The sequence below is a fragment of the Sabethes cyaneus genome, chromosome 1, assembly GCF_943734655.1.
Source record: "Sabethes cyaneus chromosome 1, idSabCyanKW18_F2, whole genome shotgun sequence".
Lineage (NCBI taxonomy): Eukaryota > Metazoa > Arthropoda > Insecta > Diptera > Culicidae > Sabethes > Sabethes cyaneus.
Window position 1 is genome coordinate 166071388 of NC_071353.1, and position 20812 is coordinate 166092199.

Sequence of the window (20812 nt, forward strand, 5' to 3'; positions counted from 1 at the left end):
TTAAATATGTGGTGACTCACCATGCGGTCTTCCAACTCATGACGTTGCTTTAATTTTATTTTTGCTAAAAATTTTTGCCTTCCCACGCCAATACTTCCCTAACACGGATGACAGAAATATATAGGAGAAGAGCTATGGATTAAATTCCCTTTGAATCAAAGGGTTCAAAGTTTGATTGTATTTAATTTACGCTCTATAGAATTCGCTCGAAAATCGTTGAGCTTCAGCTGTTCTTCCCCGGAATAAGGCAACGAAGACATCCAAATTCACTAAGTGAGACGCCAATAAACCGAAGAGTCAACGGATCCTCGTTGCAAGCCGTCTAGAAGCAATGAGGTTTAAAAAGGTGTGGCAGATGAAGACATTTGATGGTATTAGTAGCGAAAAATCAGAAAACGACGTCAAACTACAAAAACAAACCGCGTCGAACAATGGGGTTTGTTTTTGGAGTTTGACGTCACGCTTCATCGTGATTGGTCGATTTACGATTTCACTCACACCATGATGAAATTTCTTCATTGCACTAACACCACGTAATCAACTTTGCCACACCTGTATATATCACATTGGTCTAGAAGTATATCGCCGCCAGCTACAATTGTGACGTTTCAAGGTTGGACACATTCGTGAAAAATGCTTTGAAGTTAGTTTTCAACAAGAGAAAGCTGGTCCAAACAAAGAACTGGCGCTTCCGGTTCGTTCGCCTACCAAACTTGCTAGCGAGAAGCAAGATTACTAAGTCAATGAAGACCATAGCAAAGGCATCGAAAACTCCAAAGCCAAAAGAAGTTCTAACGGAGAATGCTGTTCGAAAAAAGCTGCTGCCAAGCAGTAAATTTCTTCGATTTGTATTATTAACAGCTAGTAGAAAACAATCAGTTCTTTTAAGAACTACTGAATAAGTATATGAAGCAGTTGAATTGATTTTGCGAACGGCATCATTTTTGCGTTGTTTGGGTTACAAATAATAATGAGAGTTACGATTTTATCTCCCTGACCGGACGCAGCAAAGGTGGTAAAATTTGGCAGCAGCCGATTATTGTTTGGTGTGGAGTGGAAATTACGCCGACCGTATTGGATTCAAAACATCGATGTATTTAAAACAAAGCTGCCAGACTGGTGCAGTATTTTGCTTACGAATGATTAAATTGAAGCTTTCATTCTTTACTTTGCTTGTTTATTATTTAGCTGCGAAAATAGTAAAACTTCTGCAACCTTGCCATTTCCAGCACACCACAGACGACCTTCGTAGCGTAATGGCAAATTGCTGTAAATTACGGCATCACGAAACAAAATACAGATGCCAGCGGTCCAGTGCCAGTCCAGGCAGAATCGTAATCGTGTTCCCAACCTTCCTTAACAAAACAGCAGCGTGTCCATGATGTAGTCGAAAAAACAAATCGTATCACATACACATGTGTTTAAAGCTGCCTAGCGGAACCAGGGATGCCAGATTTTTGCAAAAAATAATCTGCATCTACCCGAAACTGTTCGAAATAATTCCCCAAATCTGCACCAACATGTATCACATGTAAGAACTAAGAACACAATTCTTTAATGCGCAACTTGAGTATCTATATATGAAATTCATACAAATATCACCGGCTTTAGCATTGGGAGACGAATTGCACTACATTCGTAGTCCTACTTCAAGCCTGCGCCTGTGCCACTAGGCATGGACCCTTGTACTTTTTTGGTAAAGAATGATCACCAATTTTGAGAATCGTCATTTTCTCTCATCTAATCTAATCTAACCTAATCTCATACTAACGCAGCCAATTCCTGAAAGCACCCTGGAAAAATGATGATTACAGGCCAACTGCGCAGCCGCAGATAGATTTTCAAGGATAATAATTAACTCCATTTAACTCTTCAAAATTAAGGGGAAGGAAGAAAGCATGGACCTCCCGTACCACCCGCTTCCAATCTATACTATACTATACTACCAATCTATAAAAAAGGATTTCTGTCTGTCTGTCTGTCTGTCCCTATGTTCCTTATAGAATCGAAAACTACTGATCCGTTCGGCGTGAAAATTTGCATACAGGAATACCTCGATATGAGACAACCTCGTTATAAAACAACCTCGATATAAGACAATTTTTACCTCGATATAAGACAATTTTTACCTCGATATAAGACAAATTCCTTTGATATGGTTGTTAACGATGCCAGAACTAATTTTCCATTCCAAAATCGGCGCCATGAAGATGTTCATTATTTCAAAATAACCCCAAAAGTTGTAAAAAACTAATAGCTCAAACAATAATAAATCGTTAAAAAAAACGTAAACACACAACACAGAGCAAAATTGACGACCGCTAATGCAAAGTTTTTAAAAGAAATCATGTTTCGATTTAAGACAATTTCGATGTAAGACAACTTTTTGAAATTATAAATTGTCCTATATCGAGGTATCCCTTTATAGGGGTTTTTGGGGCCAGGGAAGGTTCTTATGATGGTTAGAGACCCCTCCCCTCACTAAGAGAGGGGGCTTCCATACAAATGAAACACAAATTTCCTCATAACTCGAAAACTAATCAAGCAAATGTAACAAAATTTTACATGTGGTTGTTTTGGAGACAAGAATTTTTTCTATGGTGAATTGAGACCCCTCTCCACTTTATGAGGGGGGGCTCCCATCCAAATGAAATACAAATTTTCGCATAACTCGAAAACTAATTTATCAAATGGAACCATATTTGGCATGTGGGTGTTTATGGAGGCATGAATTTTTTCTATGGTGAATTGAAACCTCTCCCCACTTTAGGAGGGGGGGCTCCCATACAAATGAAATACAAATTTTTGCAAAACTCGAAAACTAATCAATCAAATGGAACCAAACTTAGCATGTGGGTGTTTTTGTAGGCAATTTTTTTTTGTATGGTGAAATGAGACGCCTTTCCTCTGTAGGAGGGAAATAATGACCCCTCTCCCTTTCAAGAGGGGGGGCTTCCATACAAATGAAATACTAATTTCCTCATAACTCGAGAAGTAATCAAGCAAATGGAACAAAATTTGACATGTGGGTGTTTTGGAGATAAGAATTTTTTCAATGGTTATTTGAAACCTCTCCCCACTTTAGGAGGGGGTCTCCTCTACAAATGAAATACAAATTTCCTCATAACTCTAGAACTAATTAATCAAATGGAACCATATTTGGCATGTGGGTGTTTTTGGAGGCATGAATTTTTTCTATGATGAATTAGGACCCCTTACCTTTTTAGGAGGGTGGGCTCCCAAACAAATGAAAAACAAATTTCCTCATAATTCGAGAACTAATCAAGCAAATGGAACAAAATTTGGCATGTGGGGGGGGGGGGTTTGGAGGAAGGAATTTTTTTTAATGATGGTTTGAGACCCCTCACCCCTGTGGTAGGGGGATAAGGACTCTCATACAAATAAAACAGAAATATTTGCGTAACTTAAAAACTAATCGAACTCGAGAAGTTTTAGAATCTTTCATAAAACATTAATCAATAACAAGGCCACCAAAAACTATCAATAGTAACATTAGATAATTCAGCGCGAGACGGCCACAGGCCGCGAGTGTTGCCGATGACCTGCCGTCGGAAGCGCCGGCCACTGCGGGGGCAGCCCCCCGTAGAGATCACCTCTATCTAGGTTTATTTATTTTCTTAGATCTACTAGGGATGTGCGATATTTTATCGATACCGGAGGTATCGACATTTTCATTCGATATATCGTGTATCCGGCATCGATATTACACCATGCGATGTTATCGGATATCGATACCTTTTCATCCGATATTATAGGTATCGAAAGCTACAAAAAGGCCAGTTCTTCACGCATAACTTTTTGCCAAATTATAGAACTCGCATTTTTCAGTTCTCAAGCTTCCAAACAGGCATGTCTAATAGCTGAAACATACTGCATGCCGCATTTGAAAAATGCTACAAAGTTTATTCGAGGCGGTACGCAGCTGCCGTGCCTGATAAAATAAACTGCACGCTGAAAAAAGCAACCGCAACCCGTTTCGGTGTTGTCTTTCAGACGCCGGTTTTTAGCACTTCGGTAACACTCGGGATTGCGTGTGCTAGCTTCGTAAAAGATCCTCGGATATATGCTGAAGTCGTGTCTTTTTGCTAGCGTTAGGTTTTCGTATTCCCTTATCTATTTCATTGACTCACACGGCCAATTGAAATAAATATGAAGCACCTCCATGTGTGTTTTTGCTAACTTAAGAATGCTCTTCTACGGTGCATGCCGATATCAACGGACTGTTAGGTTAATTGTTTCCTGAAGCCACCATCGAACATCGTATCGCTTCAAGCGCAGATTGATTTGCAAGAACAATTTATACTGTGAACTTAGAAGCGAGCTACGTATGATAGTTTGCTTTAAACAGTATAATCAATATATATATAGAATGCCAGTGTCGCTGCAGTGCGCGTGGTAAACATCACACATGTTCAGATAATGTATTTACATTATATATGCAAATGTGTGTGTGCCTGAGATTCATCAAAAGGGGAATCTCATTGTCAAACTTTGACAACCAGTTTAAAATTTCAAACATGGCTGCCAAGTAATGTGATTGGATACTTCGCTTGCTTAAAATTTCTGAAAAAATCGGAGCAAAAGGGCGCAGTTGTGGGATTCTATTCATCCGGACGAAAAGAAAAAGAACGTTTAAAACCATTTCACTGGCATAAAAACACAGCGGAGAACAGTGCGTCAGTGCGATGACAACACCAACCAGCGCACAGATAAAGAACAGATAAATAACAATGAGCAACTTTGACAATGATGTTCCCGATTCACAGACTTGATACAGATTGTTAGCATCATGTTTACCACAATGAGTCCTATAGAAAAACGATACTTGCATTCTATATATATATTGATTCTACTCTTTAAACCGTTCCTGCTCCTGATCAATTATTTATATTCTCTGCCTAAAAATGCGAATCTCATAATCCAGCCATGCCTTGTGTCCCTCAAAATATTTCAGAAAATCGAAAAACTTTCTTATTACTTTACATCAGTTTTATAGATGTTTCCGGATATATAGGGCTTTACCGAAATTAGCTGAATGGAGAACTTTAAAGTTGGACCCCAGGACCAAACATTTCGGTTTCACTCAAATTGTATGCAGATGCCAGTCTGGTCAGCGCGTTGGCTGATATCAGTTAACTCAGAAATGTGTTAACCGGGTGCATTGAAAACTGGTGCTAAAAGTATGACAAATTCAACACCACCGATAAATTCCTAGCCACAATTCGTGTTTGTTTGCATGTACGAAAAAGAGATGAACTTGGTTGCGTCGTTTTAGGAAACGGTAACGACCGTATAAGCTACGTTCGGTGTTTTGCCAATGTCTGATTCTAATTTTGAATTTTATTTCTAGAGATGTGGTTTATCTTTAATATTTTCCCCCTAGAATAACAATGTGAATAAATAATGTGACAAGGTAAACTTATGCGAATCTGAATTACATCTAAGATCTAACACTTTTCTAATTATAGGAGTTAATCTAAGCATTTATGATGCTGTTTCTGTTGAAATATAACAAACTATGCAGCAAAGCAGCGGGGTTTTCAAAACAAAATCTTGCCAGGATATTTTGTTGTATTTTAGACCAATCTATTGAAAAATTGTTTGAAACTGGTCAGTTCAAGTCCTGGTGCTAGTTCTAGTTAAAAAGCGCCCGCCTGACCAATAAATCTGCAGCGAACATTGTCGAGTGGAACGTATACGGTATCTTGGAGGTGCGGAGATGCCGGCGACATAAACGAGGCAGGTGGCCGCATCGCAAGCCTGGGACGGATCGAATCTAAAAAATTTTCTGAATATTTCGGGTTTCGATATCGGTGAATATCGAAGTATCGATATTTTGGTTGCGACATACTCATTACTCAGTATCGGATCGGTCCGATATATTGCGATACCAGGTGTCGATACTTTGGCTTTCGATTCCCATATCCTAAGATCTACTGACCTCTACTACTTTCCTTCAGTTAGGTCATCCCTGCGAAATGGTACATTAGACGAAAAGATTTTCCGTGAAATGGTACATCCCGCGTAAGGGTTTTCGCGAAATGGTATTCTGCGAAACTCTATATTCCGCGTTATGATCAACCGAGAATTGGTGTTCCGCAAAATGGTTTGTAATGATGGCGAATATTTAAATGCTATTCGCTTTATTTTATCAGGCTAAGCAATCGAGGGAGTTGTCTACTGTCTACTTTACTGTGAGGAAAATTTGAATATTAAAACACCCTTGAACTCCCCAGAAACTTGCAAAACTCAAGATTGTGACAAGGGTCATCCGAGATTCACGATTTATGTACAACACAGTTTAATTTGTGGCAATATGAAGTTTGTCAGGTCAGCTAGTGAACCTATGTTTTACCAGAATTCTCGCTTTGTGATTGGTTGGACGATTCTTTTCGATGATCTAAACCTATACAAATTTGATATCTGTGCTTGGGAAGTAAGCCAAAACAAGTGACAAAGTTTTCTCATTTCAACAAGATTCCGTAACACCGCGGTTAAACCTAGACCATTTTGATGTCCTTGCTTGGGAAGTATGCCAGAAAAAGTGACAGAGCCCCCTCGTACCAACCAGATTTCTTACGAACGCGATTAAACCTGGTCCAATTTGATGTCTGTGTTAGGAAAGTGTGCCAGAAAAAATGACACAAGCTCATTGTCCCAACAGATCGCAAACCTCGGCGAATTTGATATCTGTGTTGGAAAAATGTACTACAGCTGTACTGCCCATAAACGCATAACAGTCCCATATGACTTTTCACCATTTTTGAGATAAACCTGGGAATCATCTTTAAATTACCTATTCTTTCAATATTTCAAACAAAAAAGCTATGTTTGTTCCCAAAATGTTGAAAAAAATATTAAACTATGTCAGTCCCATATTACAAATAAACGCATAACAGTCACAGTAGTGAAAATATATGAATAAGCATTTGATTTTGGAAATTCCTGAACCGATTTGACTGCAACAACTACCAAACGTAAGATTTTATGGCCTACAAGAACACTATTGAAGAAAATTTGGAGCGGATACACGGTTCCGAACCTATAGTCGGAACAAGTTCCGGAATATATGGAACTTGAACCACCTTGAATCACAATAATTCCATTATACGACACCTCTAAGTACTCGAATTTGCAAAACTAGACCATTGGTAGTTGTATAAAGTGTTCAAGACGTCATTGACCATATCTAACCACATATCCGGAAATGTTCCGGATACCCCTACAGGGATCAGTTTCTAAATAGAACTAAAATACAACATGTGACATCTCTAAGTACGCGAAAGTGCAAAACTAGCTCAGAATAGTTCATTTGTCGTCATATAATATGTCCAGGATCACATTGGTCACACTCGGACACGTTCTGGGAGTGTTACTGACACAGGAAAGCGACCAGTTTCTGAGTTGAAAAAAACCCCTTATGCAACCCCACGATAACAAATTACAAATAAAAGCAGAAAATGCTACGAACTGGAAGTTTATCTTCAGAGTTATCCTTACTCCCGTAAAATTTCAAATAGTTCAGTACAGACATTTGAAACAGTTGAATTAAACGTGCACGTGAATTATCAAAACAACAACGACACGTGGTCTTGAAAAGACTCCATCGGCAGTCACCGGCTCACCGGCAACGCAAGGATCAAGGAATGTGAGTGTGACTGTTATGCGTTTATTCTTGCTCATTCAAGCACAAATAAACGCATATCAGTAACTTCGGTAGTTTTTATAAGTTTTGGAACAAATTGTAGGTCACTGATGAACAAATTGCTTGTAAAAGTATTCTATAATGTACATTCAAGTAATATTATGATGATTTGGACGATTTGTTTCCGAAATTTACTCAATATTTAAGAAAAAAATGTAGCGGTTTCAAATGCGTTTTTCGCCGCTGCACGTTTTTGCATATGTGACTGTCTTCCATTTATGGGCAGTGTAGTGTTCGGTTATAATACGACTCTGCATGAATACGCATGCTTGCCGTTCCATTAGAAGTGTAGTGAAAAGATGTGCTGTTGATAAAATAGGATTGAATTGGTAAAATCCCTTCAACGTGGGGAACCATGGGTAATAAAAACAATCTTTAATTTCAGTAAGGTAGCAGGAAAGCAATAGTTTGTGTTCTTGATTTTGTTAAATTGTTTTCAAATGTACAATCTATTGAGAATTGAACGTATGCAATGTTACTGGTTTGATAAATGTTACATACAACGCATGTAGCATGTATATATGTTGCATATAGCATGTATACATGAAGAATCGAATGATTACAAGCATGAATACATGCTACTATCACTACAAAGACACTTACGTAGTCCTGCGTCACCTGTATATGCGGTCGTGTCTTGTACACAACCCCTGATTTTTTTTTTGTGTCAATTACCCGACCTTTGTTACTTGTACTTCAAAAATATTTTACCAATTTTAACCAACTTTACCAATACGAAAATTTCAGCGGATATTCCGGAACCTCCAGCAGGCCAACCCGTAACTTTGTGGTTTCCGTATATCACTTAGAGAGTCAACTGTTATATGCCCTACAACTTCCTAAAAGACACCACGGTCGTATTTGCTCAAAATCACTCAAAATTCGAGTTTAGCCCCAATTAACTCAATATCCATATGCTACGTGTATTTGTTATACGCGGAATCCCGCGTTATAGAAATATCATGGTACCCGCTATAGAAATCCACGTTCTACAAATCTCTACTGTACTCTCAAGTGCTACGTGGACATTCGTTAGACAATTCAAATCGTACCAGCACCGATAAAAGCAAATTGTGGAAACTTTCTCTACTAAGCATTTCGCAAGATTGATTGACCAGCAATCTAAAAACAAACAACGTCGATGGCAGAATTCTCGGAAATTTGTCACCGAACGACAACCAGCGTGCTGCTGAACTTGACTCGTGCTCGTGCAAAACTGGGTGAACTTTTCGAATGAACAGATCCGCGTGTCGTGAACGCGCGCATGCGCGTTTGACAGTCGATCATTAAAATTGTCAAACTATTACTCACCGTTCCGTCACCGGTAAAACGACGATTTCCACTGACTAGCGGGGAAGTTTCGAGCTGAAGTTATTAGCTTTTCTTCACGCATCTAACGATTACTGCACTTCAACAACTATGAACGACAGTTTTGTTATTATTTATTAAAAAAAATTGTTGAAGTAACTTTTACTGATGCAATCTAACACATGAACGTTATGTTTTCTAACCGACAGCTGATCACAAACTGCCTGCCTGCCTGAACGCGAAAGAGTGAGAATGCTAACAGAACATGGAAATAAAACGTAAACAAACCATCACCCGATGCACGGGGCGCGTTCATTGAATGTTTTATTAAAAACAAGTTCGCAGAAGTGTCGCCAAAAAAATCAAAAATGTTGCGCTCTAGACACGATCTCACGGTTCACGTAGGACTACTTTGAACGGGAGTTTGCGTTAAAACTTTGAATATTATGTTTCTGCTTCTGTTATGATTTTCACTTGGATAGTCCAAGTCTCGTAATATTAAACGAGAACAATCGACAGGACAAGCCAAATTTGTGTTTCAAGCATTTGAAATATTTTCTAGTTGACAGTCTAGAAACAGACAGTTATGGTTAACAGAATAAATTTACTGCCGGACAAAGGAGAACCATCGGCGATCGGAAAACATTTTTAAGGCTCTATATGGGCAGCCATCCAAATCATGGCACGTGCCTTGGTGTGCCCGCGCGTATAGGAAATCCGGCGCATGCAAATCAGAATCGTGACGTTATCCAACTAACCGGCAAATATTGGTTCCGTCAGTTGGCCGCCAAAAGACGATGGATGGACAGCAACAAAGAAAAAAAAAGCTCTTGTACAGCGATACAGCGCGTAACTGCCTGAACAATCGAAACAGCAGAACCAACCGACCGGGACCAGCTAAAACAATCGATTATACATGTTTTTGGGTCTTACATTCCGATTCCGGCTGAGCCGGCGATCAGTGAGACAGTGAAATGCATGCTAAATCGTATATTTCCTGTCCCCCAGCTTGTAACGACGCAACCGTAGAAAGTGTAATCTAGTTAATTCGTACCACTTACCAGACCCAATTGTTTTCGACGTTGTTTTTGGCGGTTTTGACGGCTGCACTCATAACCGGGAAACCCGCCGTTTTTATTAACGGCCTACTGAACTACCGATGGGTCCTCCATCGTCGTTGTTGTTCTTGTCGTCGTACGCATGTTGGAAAAGAAACCAAACAAGACGCAAACGTTATGAATTTCCTAACGAAACTTTTTATGTTTTCATTCATTTACAGAAAAGCACCAAATATCCCGAATCGGACGACTGCGACTCGTTGCCGCCGCCGCCACCTCCGGAGGACGAACCGCCGTACTTCGACGAACTGCCGCCACCGCTGCACCATCACCACAACCACCTGAGCCACCTAAACCAGCTGGATCTGGTCGGGTCCAGCCCGCCGGATAAGCTGTCCCGCAAGCACCGGTCCAACTCGGACAGTAGCCAATCGAAGCAGCAGCACCGCAGCACTGGCAACGGCAATGGATTGCAGCACAAGGCACACCACCATCACCATCACCATCATCACCATCGGAACTCGAAAAGCAGCCGGGCCGATTCGGTACTGTCCAGCGATTCCGACATTCGGTTCACCCGGCGGAAGCTGGGCGACAATCAGAAGTGCGGCTGTGCGCTGATTGCCGGCTTTCTGCTGATACTGCTGTTCGCCGGCGTGGTCGTCTATGTGGGATGTGAGTAGAGCAAATTTGTCCTAGTTTACTTCCCATCGCAGGGCCAGGTAAACAACAGCAATTATCATATCGCGTTGTTCGTCTTTAAGTGTCGGTGTATTACACTCCTTTCTCCCTTCAGCGCTTCGTCCTACTTTTAAACCAATCTAGCTCCAGAGCCAGGAAGTGCGGAGACTAGTTATAATTTGTTCTTGGACAAGAGGCTTCATTCGCACCTCAAGCAAGTACTGCTCTTATAACTTGCCGTGGCAAGAGGCTTCATTGTTAGTAAATGCAGAATGGAGTAGGAAGAATGTGGAAGGGCCTGAGAATAAACCCATGCTAAAGTCACTTAACATCGAATGGCCTGAATCTACTAAGATTCGAACCCACCACCACTCGCGTAACCTTGCGGCTACAGGGTCTTGTCGTCCATTACGATAGGACACTCCTCAGTTTTGTCAGCCACTCCCTGTGCGGCTTCCTGGTTCGGCGTTTGTCCGCCGTGCTTTATTTGTCGTTTCGGTTCGGTGCTTTCCGGATTTTAAAGACAGAGATCGGCACGTTGCATCGGTTTTTGAACAAACCAGATGAAAACATCCACCTTCTTCATCGCATCGCGAATCGAAAGTTTCAGCCGACACTTGAACAGACTCAACACCTTCCCGGTCTTGTTCAGGTCAGCTGTCTTCGGGTTTTTGATCCCTTTAAGCACGGAGGGTTTTAGTTACGATATTTTTGATTTTTGGATCAAAATAAAATCTTTCGAGATACCAAAACCAGTGTATTCTACTCGTTGCAATAAATGTTTGCTAAATTTAGCAACCTACATAATTGTGTGGGTTCGGCCTTATCTTATACCATTGCACTATGGGCAAAAATGAGCCGAAAAAACGGACGCAATTAAGATATGGCCTTCAGGTTGATAAAATGTAGGTGATCCTATGTAAAATTTTCCGGAGAATCGCTTGGTGCCCACCGCTTTCCTATTTGTCATCGGGAAGTGCCCCATCTAGCTCATTTTCCCCTTATTTTTAACATTTTTAACCCTTTTTGGACTATACCAAGCCAGGCTTTGAAAAAACAAAACATGAAAACCTAATTATTTTGTGTAAAGAAGTGCACAGAATTGACCCCGTTTAGTTTAGAGCGAGATCATCGCCTCGAGGCTCATAGACTTCAGCTTCTGAAGCAGCGGAACGGTCGTTACGTAGCTATGGAAATACACGCAACTTTTTGCAAGTTAAGTTTTTACTAACCTTAATACAACAGATATACCGGAACGTCCAGATTGGCTTTAAAACATTCAAATGTTGATCCAAGAATTTGTCTTAGAAAATCCCGTAGTTGAATACATCATTTGCCACACTTCTTTTTTATTTTACAATTTATAAATGACCAGTTTTAAGTTCCAGTAGTACTCTAAACGGAAGTTCCGTAGTGTGGAGCATGAACGAATGCTCTGCAGTATAATGTATTCATTTTTACTGACTCAAAATGAGATGGCAGCAGCAGATTTCGTTTTATTTCATGTGTTGCTTATGACGTGAAAAAATAATCCCACTTCGATCTGGAATATCTCCGGGAAAATGGATCCAAAATTTGCTAATATATTTTTTCATTGAAGGTCAATCTAAGGTGGTTCTTTGAAGACAAGTTGTATAAAAATCGATCAAAAAATAGGAAAGATAGAGCCAAAAGTGTAACGGCAAGTACACTAATTTTTGAAGTCCCGGCGGGAACGTAAAGGTAAAAGTAGGTACCGTGGACCCCCGTTCGTTTGACCGTTTTTAATCTGAACACTTTTTAATTTGAACCCCGTTGGTTTGCACGACGTGCAAATTAAAAATGGTTCAAATGTCATTCTCAACACGACATCATTTGCTTATGCAGACAACGCACATAAACACGGTTTGTTTGTACTAACCTAGCGTGTTTATTTTGTTTCACATTCCGTTTTCCCAACGATTATGACAGAAATCCGATCGAAGAATGCAATATTCACTGCTTGCAAGTGCGAACTAAATCAAACCAACAAAACAATAACAAAGAGCAGGGCGGCCAGTTCATACAAGTTTCAACATATTTAGGGTTACCAGTTGTTCAAATTAAAAACTAACCCCGTTAGTTTGCATGAGCAATCGTTCAAACGAACAGGGGTCCACTGTATTAGCGTGACCTAACTTAAGGTTTTGTCATGTAAATGGTTTGTTTTATGTCAACATTTTATTTTTTACTATTAATAAAGTGAATCGATGTAGGGTAACCAACGTATTTTGGACCCCCTCAGCAGCTGTACATAATTTGGACGCTTACAGCAAAATCAAATGCAAGTGTCCAAATTATGTACAGCTGCTGATGGGGTCCAAAATAGGTTGGTTACCCTACTTGCTGTGTTTGTAGCTTATTTTTAAAAGTAAAACAAATTGAAAAAATACTTTGAATCGGGGCATGACAGCCACCTATAATCTAACCTAACCTCCAACCTCAAAATTCATTTGTGATGTTTCGAGCATTGAGACAATTTGGGTTCCGGACGATACGGCTTCCGGACGGCTTCCCAAAACGAAAAACTTGAAGCGACAAGGTGATAAAGAAAATATAGAAGATTAACTTTGCGTTCTCTGTGGTCTCCGCTTCAGTTCCTCTGAATGCAAGGAAGGCTGGTCGAAATGCTTCCTATGCATTTCTTGGTTTCATCAGTGCTACGGGAACCGATGTCCATCGTGCAAAGACTGATTCTCTATAAACATTTCAAGAATGATCGGCTCGATAGCCGTAATTATTACGGTATTACGCAGGTCAACACCGCCTACAAAGTGCTCTCCTAGATTTGGTTACGTCGCCTATCACCAATAGCAAGAGAATTTGTGGAACAGTATCGGGCGGGTTTTATGGGAACTTGTGCTAATACGGCTTATAACCGCTTAAGAAGGGACAAATCTTAGAAAGCACGTTTAAGCCCACGGCGTTGCTTTGCTTGTGCTAATACGGATTAAATTTTCACACTCAGATAATTCCTTTCGGTATGTCGGGAGTACAATATGCCTACGTATTATATTTGCGTGGATTTTATGGCAGCATACGATACAGTTGAGCGTGAAGACCTATGACAGTTAGTGCACAAGAACGGTTATCGGGACAAAATAACACGACTGATCATGATAAAACAGTCGGCAGTTAGGCTTAACTATGCGAATGACTCGTGTCTTCCACAGTATGGAAGCCTCAGTAATGCTTTACGTGTCGCTTGTTGGGTCTTCATTAGAATATTTCTCTGCTGGATGGATTCCTTACTACAACAATGCCATTCATGGCATCGAAAGCATCAAGCGCTGATTCTTACGGTACGCGCTTCGATTGCTTCCGTGGAGATAGCCGATGAGGAATATACGATACGAGGAACTCTTGAACTACGCCGAGAAACAGCGTGCGCCGTGGTAATTCCTGATATCCTGACTTCCAACATTGATCGCCCCGATATTCTTCGCCAAATCAATCTAAAGGCACCATTAAGAGCGTTGCGGAGAATTCCTCTATTTAACCTGCCTTTTCGTCGCACCAACTACAGTGTTAATAGAACCATCACTGCCACTGATCTGCACGGTGCATTCACCTGAGTTTGGGCAATGTTCGACTTTCATTTGTCTCAGCAAGTGTTCTAAATTTCTAAAACCCCCCACAGACCAAATTTGGTTCCATTTGCTTGATTACTTCTCGAGTTATGAGGAAATTTGTATTTCATTTGTATAGGAGGCCCCCCTCTTAAAAGGGAGAGGGGTCATTATTCCCCTCATAAAGAGGGGTGGGGTCTCAATTCACCATAGAAAAAAATGCCTACAAAAACACCCACATGCTAAATTTGGTTCCATTTGCTTGATTAGTTCTCGAGTTATGAGGAAACTTGTATTTCATTTGTATAGGAGCTCCCCTTCCTAAAATGGGGAGCGGTCTCAATTGACCATAGAAAAAATTCCAAAACCACCCACATTTAAAGTTTTGTTCCATTTGCTTAATTAGTTCTCGAGTTATGCAGAGATTTGTGTTTCATTTGTATGGAAGCCCCCCCCCCCTCTTAGTGGGGGAGGGGTCTCAATTGACCATAGAAAAAATTCTTGTCTCCAAAAACACCCACATGTAAAATTTTGTTCCATTTGCTTGATTAGTTCTCGCGTTATGCAGAAATTTGTGTTTCATTTGTATGAGAGCCCCCCCCCCCCCCCCTCTTAGTCTCTAACCATCATAAAAACCTTTCCTGGCCCCAAAAACCCCTATATGCAAATTTTCACTCCGATCGGTTCAGTAGTTTTCGATTCTATAAGGAACATAGGGCCAGACAGACAGAAATCCATTTTTTAGGTATAGATTTTAGCAGCCGAGAGACGGGGCGGGTCTTGCCGTATTAAGAATTCCTCTACATTGTACGCGGTCCTGGGCTACTCGTCGCCAATTCGTTCCGGGCTAATGCTTCGTGCGAATTCTATGAGAAGGTGAACCAATCTCTGCAAGGACACACACCGAAGCCGACCGAAGATCACTAACGAGCGCCAGGTGGTCGACTGTTGCAGGCAGTTTTTCGATAGGATCGCAATGGCGATATAACAGAAGGTAACGGAACAGAAGTTAACCCAGGAGTGCCTCCTAGAACCGCCAGAAAAAACAGACTCCCGGCAGAACTCTGCAAAAATGGCGAAAAACCACTAGCAGGCACTTCACAAGGTAATTTAAATCAAGGATTTGGGAAGAAGAGAAATTACCAGAGGAGTGGGTGGAGTTTGTTCCATTTCTAAATAGGGCGATCGGCTCGATTGCTGTAATTATCGCGGCATTACGTTGATGAACGCCGCCTACAAGGTGCTCTCCCACATTTTGTTACGTCGTCGGTTCCCAATAGCAAAATATTTCGCAGGGCAGTATCAGACGGGCATTATGTGGGCCCGTGCGAATCAAATTCTCACTCTGACGAATCCTCCAGAAATGTTGGGAGTATAACGTGCCCACGCATCATATTTTTGCGGATTTCAGGGCAGCATACGATACAGTCACGGACACAGCTATGGCAGGTAATGCACGAGAACGATTTTCCGGACAAACGAACGCGGCTGATCAAAGCAATCCTGATTTTGTTTCAACATAAGTGGGAGCCTTCTTCTTTGATTTTTTTTTTGGTTTTACGCTTTCATGGAGTTCTCTTTGTACTGACGCTATAACTTTGATTTTGTTGACTGAATCAAACACTGCCTTCAAGTCTATGAACAAATGGTGCATTCGCAGAGTCTGCTGCAGAGCGCCCCCGCTCCCTCAAAAATCGCACTGATATTTACCAACAAACGTGTTCTGAGAGAGCTTCAGCATTGGCGGAACTAGCGCTCATTTCTAGGGGGGGCTATAGCCCAGATTTTTTTTTTTCGACCGTTTTATTGATCGGCCAAGTCAATTTTTCTAGGGGGGGCTAAATCTCTCCTAGGGGGTGCTTAGCCCCCCCTAGCCCCCCCCTAGTTCCGCCAATGAGCTTCAGTCAGTTTGACGAATAGGGCGCGAGGTATAAAATTTACAGACATATTACTCCCGACTCATTCAGAACCACCGGTTTGAACAGCTTTCGTTCCTTCTGTATCACCCCCGCAGACACCTATCTTCGGCCGGAACCCCTGCCGGACCGGATATTCCGCGGCCGTTTGCGGGTAATCGAGGGCGACTACTGGACACCGGAGCTGGCCGATCAAAACTCGGCCCGGTTTCAACGCCGGGCGCGTGACTACCGGGAACGAATCAACCTGATAATGCGACGATCCGACCTGCGCGAACCGTACGAGGGTAGTGAAATTCTCGCCCTGGACGGGTAAGTTACCCATACTGGAACTTGCAACTCGGTTAATTTCAAACTTTGCTCCTTTTTTTGTTTTGTTTTGACACAGCAATGAAGGTGAGGATGTGACGCTCCACTTTGCAATGTACTTCGACCCGTACGCGGATCTGGTTTCCACCGCCGATCTGCACTCGATTCTGATGGAAGAAATTACGTCCGATCATCCACGCTACCTGCGCAACCTAACCATCGATCCATCCAGTTTGATCATCAAGGAAGTGCTCGGGCAGTTCGATGACATTCCGGGAACCTCCTCGTCGCCACTGGGAGGCAAAGATGATGTCATCAACGAAATAATTACCACCATGCGGCCACCGCGAAAATGTGAACTGCTGCGCCTCAGCTACTGCCGTTCGGTTGGCTACAACCTAACGACTTATCCGAACATCTTCGGACACAGCTCGGTGGAGGAGGTCGAAGCCGATCTGATCTCCTTCCGTGAGCTGGTGGACGCGGAGTGCTTCCGGCAGGCTTTCGACTTCATCTGCCGGCTGCTGCAACCACCGTGCGAGTATCGACGCATTGAGGAACCCAGCGCTGGCAAGATATGCCGCCAGTATTGCCAGGCGTTCTGGAACGGGTGCGGCGATCGGCTGCCGGAGCGGTTCCGAAAGTTCATGGATTGCGAACGGTTTCCGGAATCGACGGGAATACAATCGTGCCACAGTCGACCCGGCTGTGCGACGGAGCTGCAATCCAATGCTCTCTCGTCGCGTCTGTGCGACGGCGTTGCCGACTGTCCGGATTTGTCCGACGAGAACACTTGCACCTTCTGTCCGTACGGGGCAATCTACTGCGGCCGAGGCAGAGTGTGCTACGCCAGAAATGCGCGCTGCGATGGCAAGATGGACTGTCCGGACGGGAGTGACGAGAAAGATTGCCGTAAGTGCTTTGCGCGATCGGATCAATCGTGAAATAAACTAATTCATTTTGCTCTTCCAGTTTCGATTTCACCCCAAGTAACGTATCTGACGTTCCCGTCACCGATTGTGCCCTACCGGCCACGCTTCTATTCCGAGGGTTATGCTGTCTTCTCGGAGAAGGGTATTACTGGAAAGCTGTGTTCCGTTGGTATGGAGTCTAATGAGTATGTGCGCAACACCGTGGCAGAATCGCTGTGCAAGGCACTCGGGTACGAGCGGGTCGATTACTCGGAGGTGCGAAATGATACGGAACCTAACACAAGCTACGTGCGAGTGTTGGACCCCCGTGCATCGGAGATAAGTTTCGTCAGAACTACCTGCCAGAGTAAGCAATCGCTGTACGTGAGCTGTGGCCAACTGGAATGTGGAGTCCAATCCGCTCTGCCTAGCAATCCGAATGTGGGACTCTCGAAAATGGCCTCTCCCGGCGATTGGCCCTGGCTGGCAGCACTGTTCCGTGCCGATACGCACGTTTGCGATGGAACTTTGGTAGGTTACTCGCGTTAATGCCTGCGGCAAGTCGAAGTAAACGAATTTTGATTTGATGAAACTTCTAGGTGTCATCCGACTGGGTCTTGACGACGGAGTCATGCTTCCAGGGTCAACCAAAAGCGACGTGGATCGCTATGTTTGGCGCTGTCCGGTTGTCTTCCAATGCACCCTGGACTCAACGGCGTCGAATTGTAAGTACCGGTGAAAATCAAATGACTTCTTGATCTCTGAAATAACATTTTCAGATCGGAATGGTAAAGTCCCCGGTTGAGGGCAGTACCGCCGCGCTGGTGCGTCTGCAAGATCCCGTTATCTACTCGGATTTCGTGCGTCCCATCTGTCTGCCAGATATTCCGCTGAAGGAAACCATCGATCGGAGCGACGTTGTGACGCCAACACCGCATGCCGAGCGCTTCTCTAAGGTACGCCAGAGAAAGCGCATCAAGGAGTACCGTCAGTACTTCGAAACGCCCGGCGAGGAGGAAACCTCCGAGGACTACAACGAAGCCACGGAACCGTCCCGATACTCGATCAACGAGTTCACCGTCGAATTCGCGGACGAGGGTGCGCAGATCCCGAAGGCCGAAGCCGTTGGAGCCGTCAGTGGTGCTCGCAATCCGTACCCTCTGCCGGAGAACTCACCGCAAACCAACAACTACATTTCCCCGCTCAATCACGTCGGAAGCAGCTTCCAACCGCCCAAACCGAAGCAATCCATTTGGACCAACTGCAACACCCTCGGGTGGAGCCGTCAGCGGGATCACTTGCAGCGAGTACAGCTCAAAATCAGCGATATGAAACCGTGCGAGAACGTTTCGATCGCTACCGTCAACAGCATGTGCACGGAGGCGGCCTACCACAAGCAGGATTGCAGCGAAGAAGAGTTCGCCGGCAGTCCCGTGGTCTGTCTGCTGTCGACCGAACGAAAGTGGGCCCTGGTGGGGGTGGCCTCCTGGCGAATAGCGTGCGCCCCTAATGGGGTCGCGCGGCCGCGAATGTACGACAAAATCACCTCCAACAGCCAATGGATCCGGGAAATTATTGCCGCCTCGGTGTAGTTTCCGGTGATAGGCCGCGGAGTGATCAAATTATGTGCAAATATTTAGCTTAAAACAGTGTGTATGTATGCATGTATGACCGTGTCATGGACAGAGCAGGATCAAATAAGTGAAAACGGAACAAAGAGGTGATTTGTTTGCTTTATGCCATTCGCGCCGTCCGTCCGTCCGCGCCCGGATTTGGTACCGTTATAGCCGACTTTTCACTGCACACAGCGTCGTGGCTGAGATGTAAAATACATGAACACCTTCGAGTTGAGTTTAAAGTGCACGGCTTTAGGACTTTCTCGACACCTCGTGAGAGTGGTTTATTTTTATGAGTTATAAAATGTTGTATTATAGTTGATGATAAAAAAAATTGAACAAAAGCTGTTTTAAAGTTATTTTTAAATGTTAATTGTTACGTTACTACAAAAAATAATCCTCAAACTAGACTGCTTTTGAGAAAATGCGAAACCTAAACCGAACCCAAATTTAAGCAATAAAATAAAAGTTTTTGTAAACGTTCGAATGTGCGGGGTTCTGCGCGCTTTACGCACCTCTGTGAAGAAGCCCCTAGCAGTTATGCATCACGCAAAGCGCTTGCATCTTTTTAACACGACGATGTGTGGAACTGTTTTGCTTTATTATTGACTCTGATTGATAGGCACGTGTAGCAGTAGCGTGTTACACACACTATAGCATTAGCCGCAACAAGTGGTTGCGGTGTAGCTTTGTCGTGACTTTACGATATAACGAAAAACAATCGTTCGAAATCATCTCATAACTCTGGCTGTTTGCAATATCACTGCCGTGAATCGCAAAAAAAGTCCCATTTATATAGGTTTTGATTAAAACTCTTAATGGTATAGTTAAAATTAAGGGCTGGTACCGAATGGCCGAATCACGGATGGCCGAAATCCAAACGGCCGAATTCCAACAGCCACAGAAGGCCGAATCACGGAAGGCCGAATCGTGAAAGGCCGAATCACGAATTAGTACTTTATTCACCGACGATGCACGTGGTTGGCTGGTCTACGTGGTTGGCTGGTTTTTCCTCAAAGATGATGAATGTTGTCTTTCGTGTTCTAAGCGTTCTGAACGTCCAAATTAATGTGATAGCCACAAGCAAGATGAATATGGTTGAAATTGATCCCAGCGACGTCCACCCGAAGAGGTGTAAGTTCCATTGTAAATTGTCGGTTGTTAAATTCAATCGGTTGATATGCTCTCTTTGCTCCAGATGTAGCTTCTGTAAAAACTCGAGAGGTATGCGATTTATAATAAAACTGCGGAATTTACCTTGAAGCCTGTTGTAGGAGTGATTTGTAAGATTGGAAACTCCACATTGGTATTGGCGAATTCTTCGTTGTTAATCTGTACTGAACAGTTCGCGAACTGTATCAAGTATGCCCCTTTTAATGGCATAGGTTTGGTCAAACAATTTGATGTCAGCAACGTATCGGCGTCGTTGACTACGATGTTACCATCTGTAACCTGCTTAATTATGTTGTTACTGTATATGCGTTCTGTGGGGCATTGTGCTGGTTCACCGTTCATCAGCCGTTTAATGCATTCCGTTAAAGGTTCCAATTGAGAGTTTGCACATATATAGAGGTTTCTGTTTGTTTTGCATAATGTAGTTAATGCGAACGATGATGGTCCTTGCAAGTAATAATTTGTTGGAATGGATATGCGAGAATTGTTTGATATTACTGGTTCGATGAGGTTTAGATCATATTCAA

General features: G+C 42.8%; 2 protein-coding genes across 4 annotated transcripts in view; one reads left to right on the forward strand and one right to left on the reverse strand.

Moving 5' to 3' along the window:
• Window positions 1–9213, reverse strand: part of LOC128732817 (bis(5'-adenosyl)-triphosphatase ENPP4-like) — a 138634-nt gene extending 129421 nt beyond the window's left edge. For both annotated transcript variants that reach the window (XM_053826219.1, XM_053826218.1), the window contains exon 1: window positions 9038–9213. The gene's annotated coding sequence lies outside the window, so the exon portion shown is untranslated. The remainder of the gene's footprint in view (window positions 1–9037) is intronic.
• Window positions 1–19561, forward strand: part of LOC128732816 (uncharacterized) — a 128548-nt gene extending 108987 nt beyond the window's left edge. For both annotated transcript variants that reach the window (XM_053826216.1, XM_053826217.1), the window contains exons 3-8: window positions 10314–10767; window positions 16375–16588; window positions 16665–17497; window positions 17558–18027; window positions 18096–18221; window positions 18276–19561. In XM_053826216.1, coding sequence (XP_053682191.1) covers window positions 10314–10767; window positions 16375–16588; window positions 16665–17497; window positions 17558–18027; window positions 18096–18221; window positions 18276–19088 — 2910 coding nt within the window. In that variant the 3' untranslated portion in view covers window positions 19089–19561. The remainder of the gene's footprint in view (window positions 1–10313; window positions 10768–16374; window positions 16589–16664; window positions 17498–17557; window positions 18028–18095; window positions 18222–18275) is intronic.
• Window positions 19562–20812: the final 1251 nt, after the last annotated feature.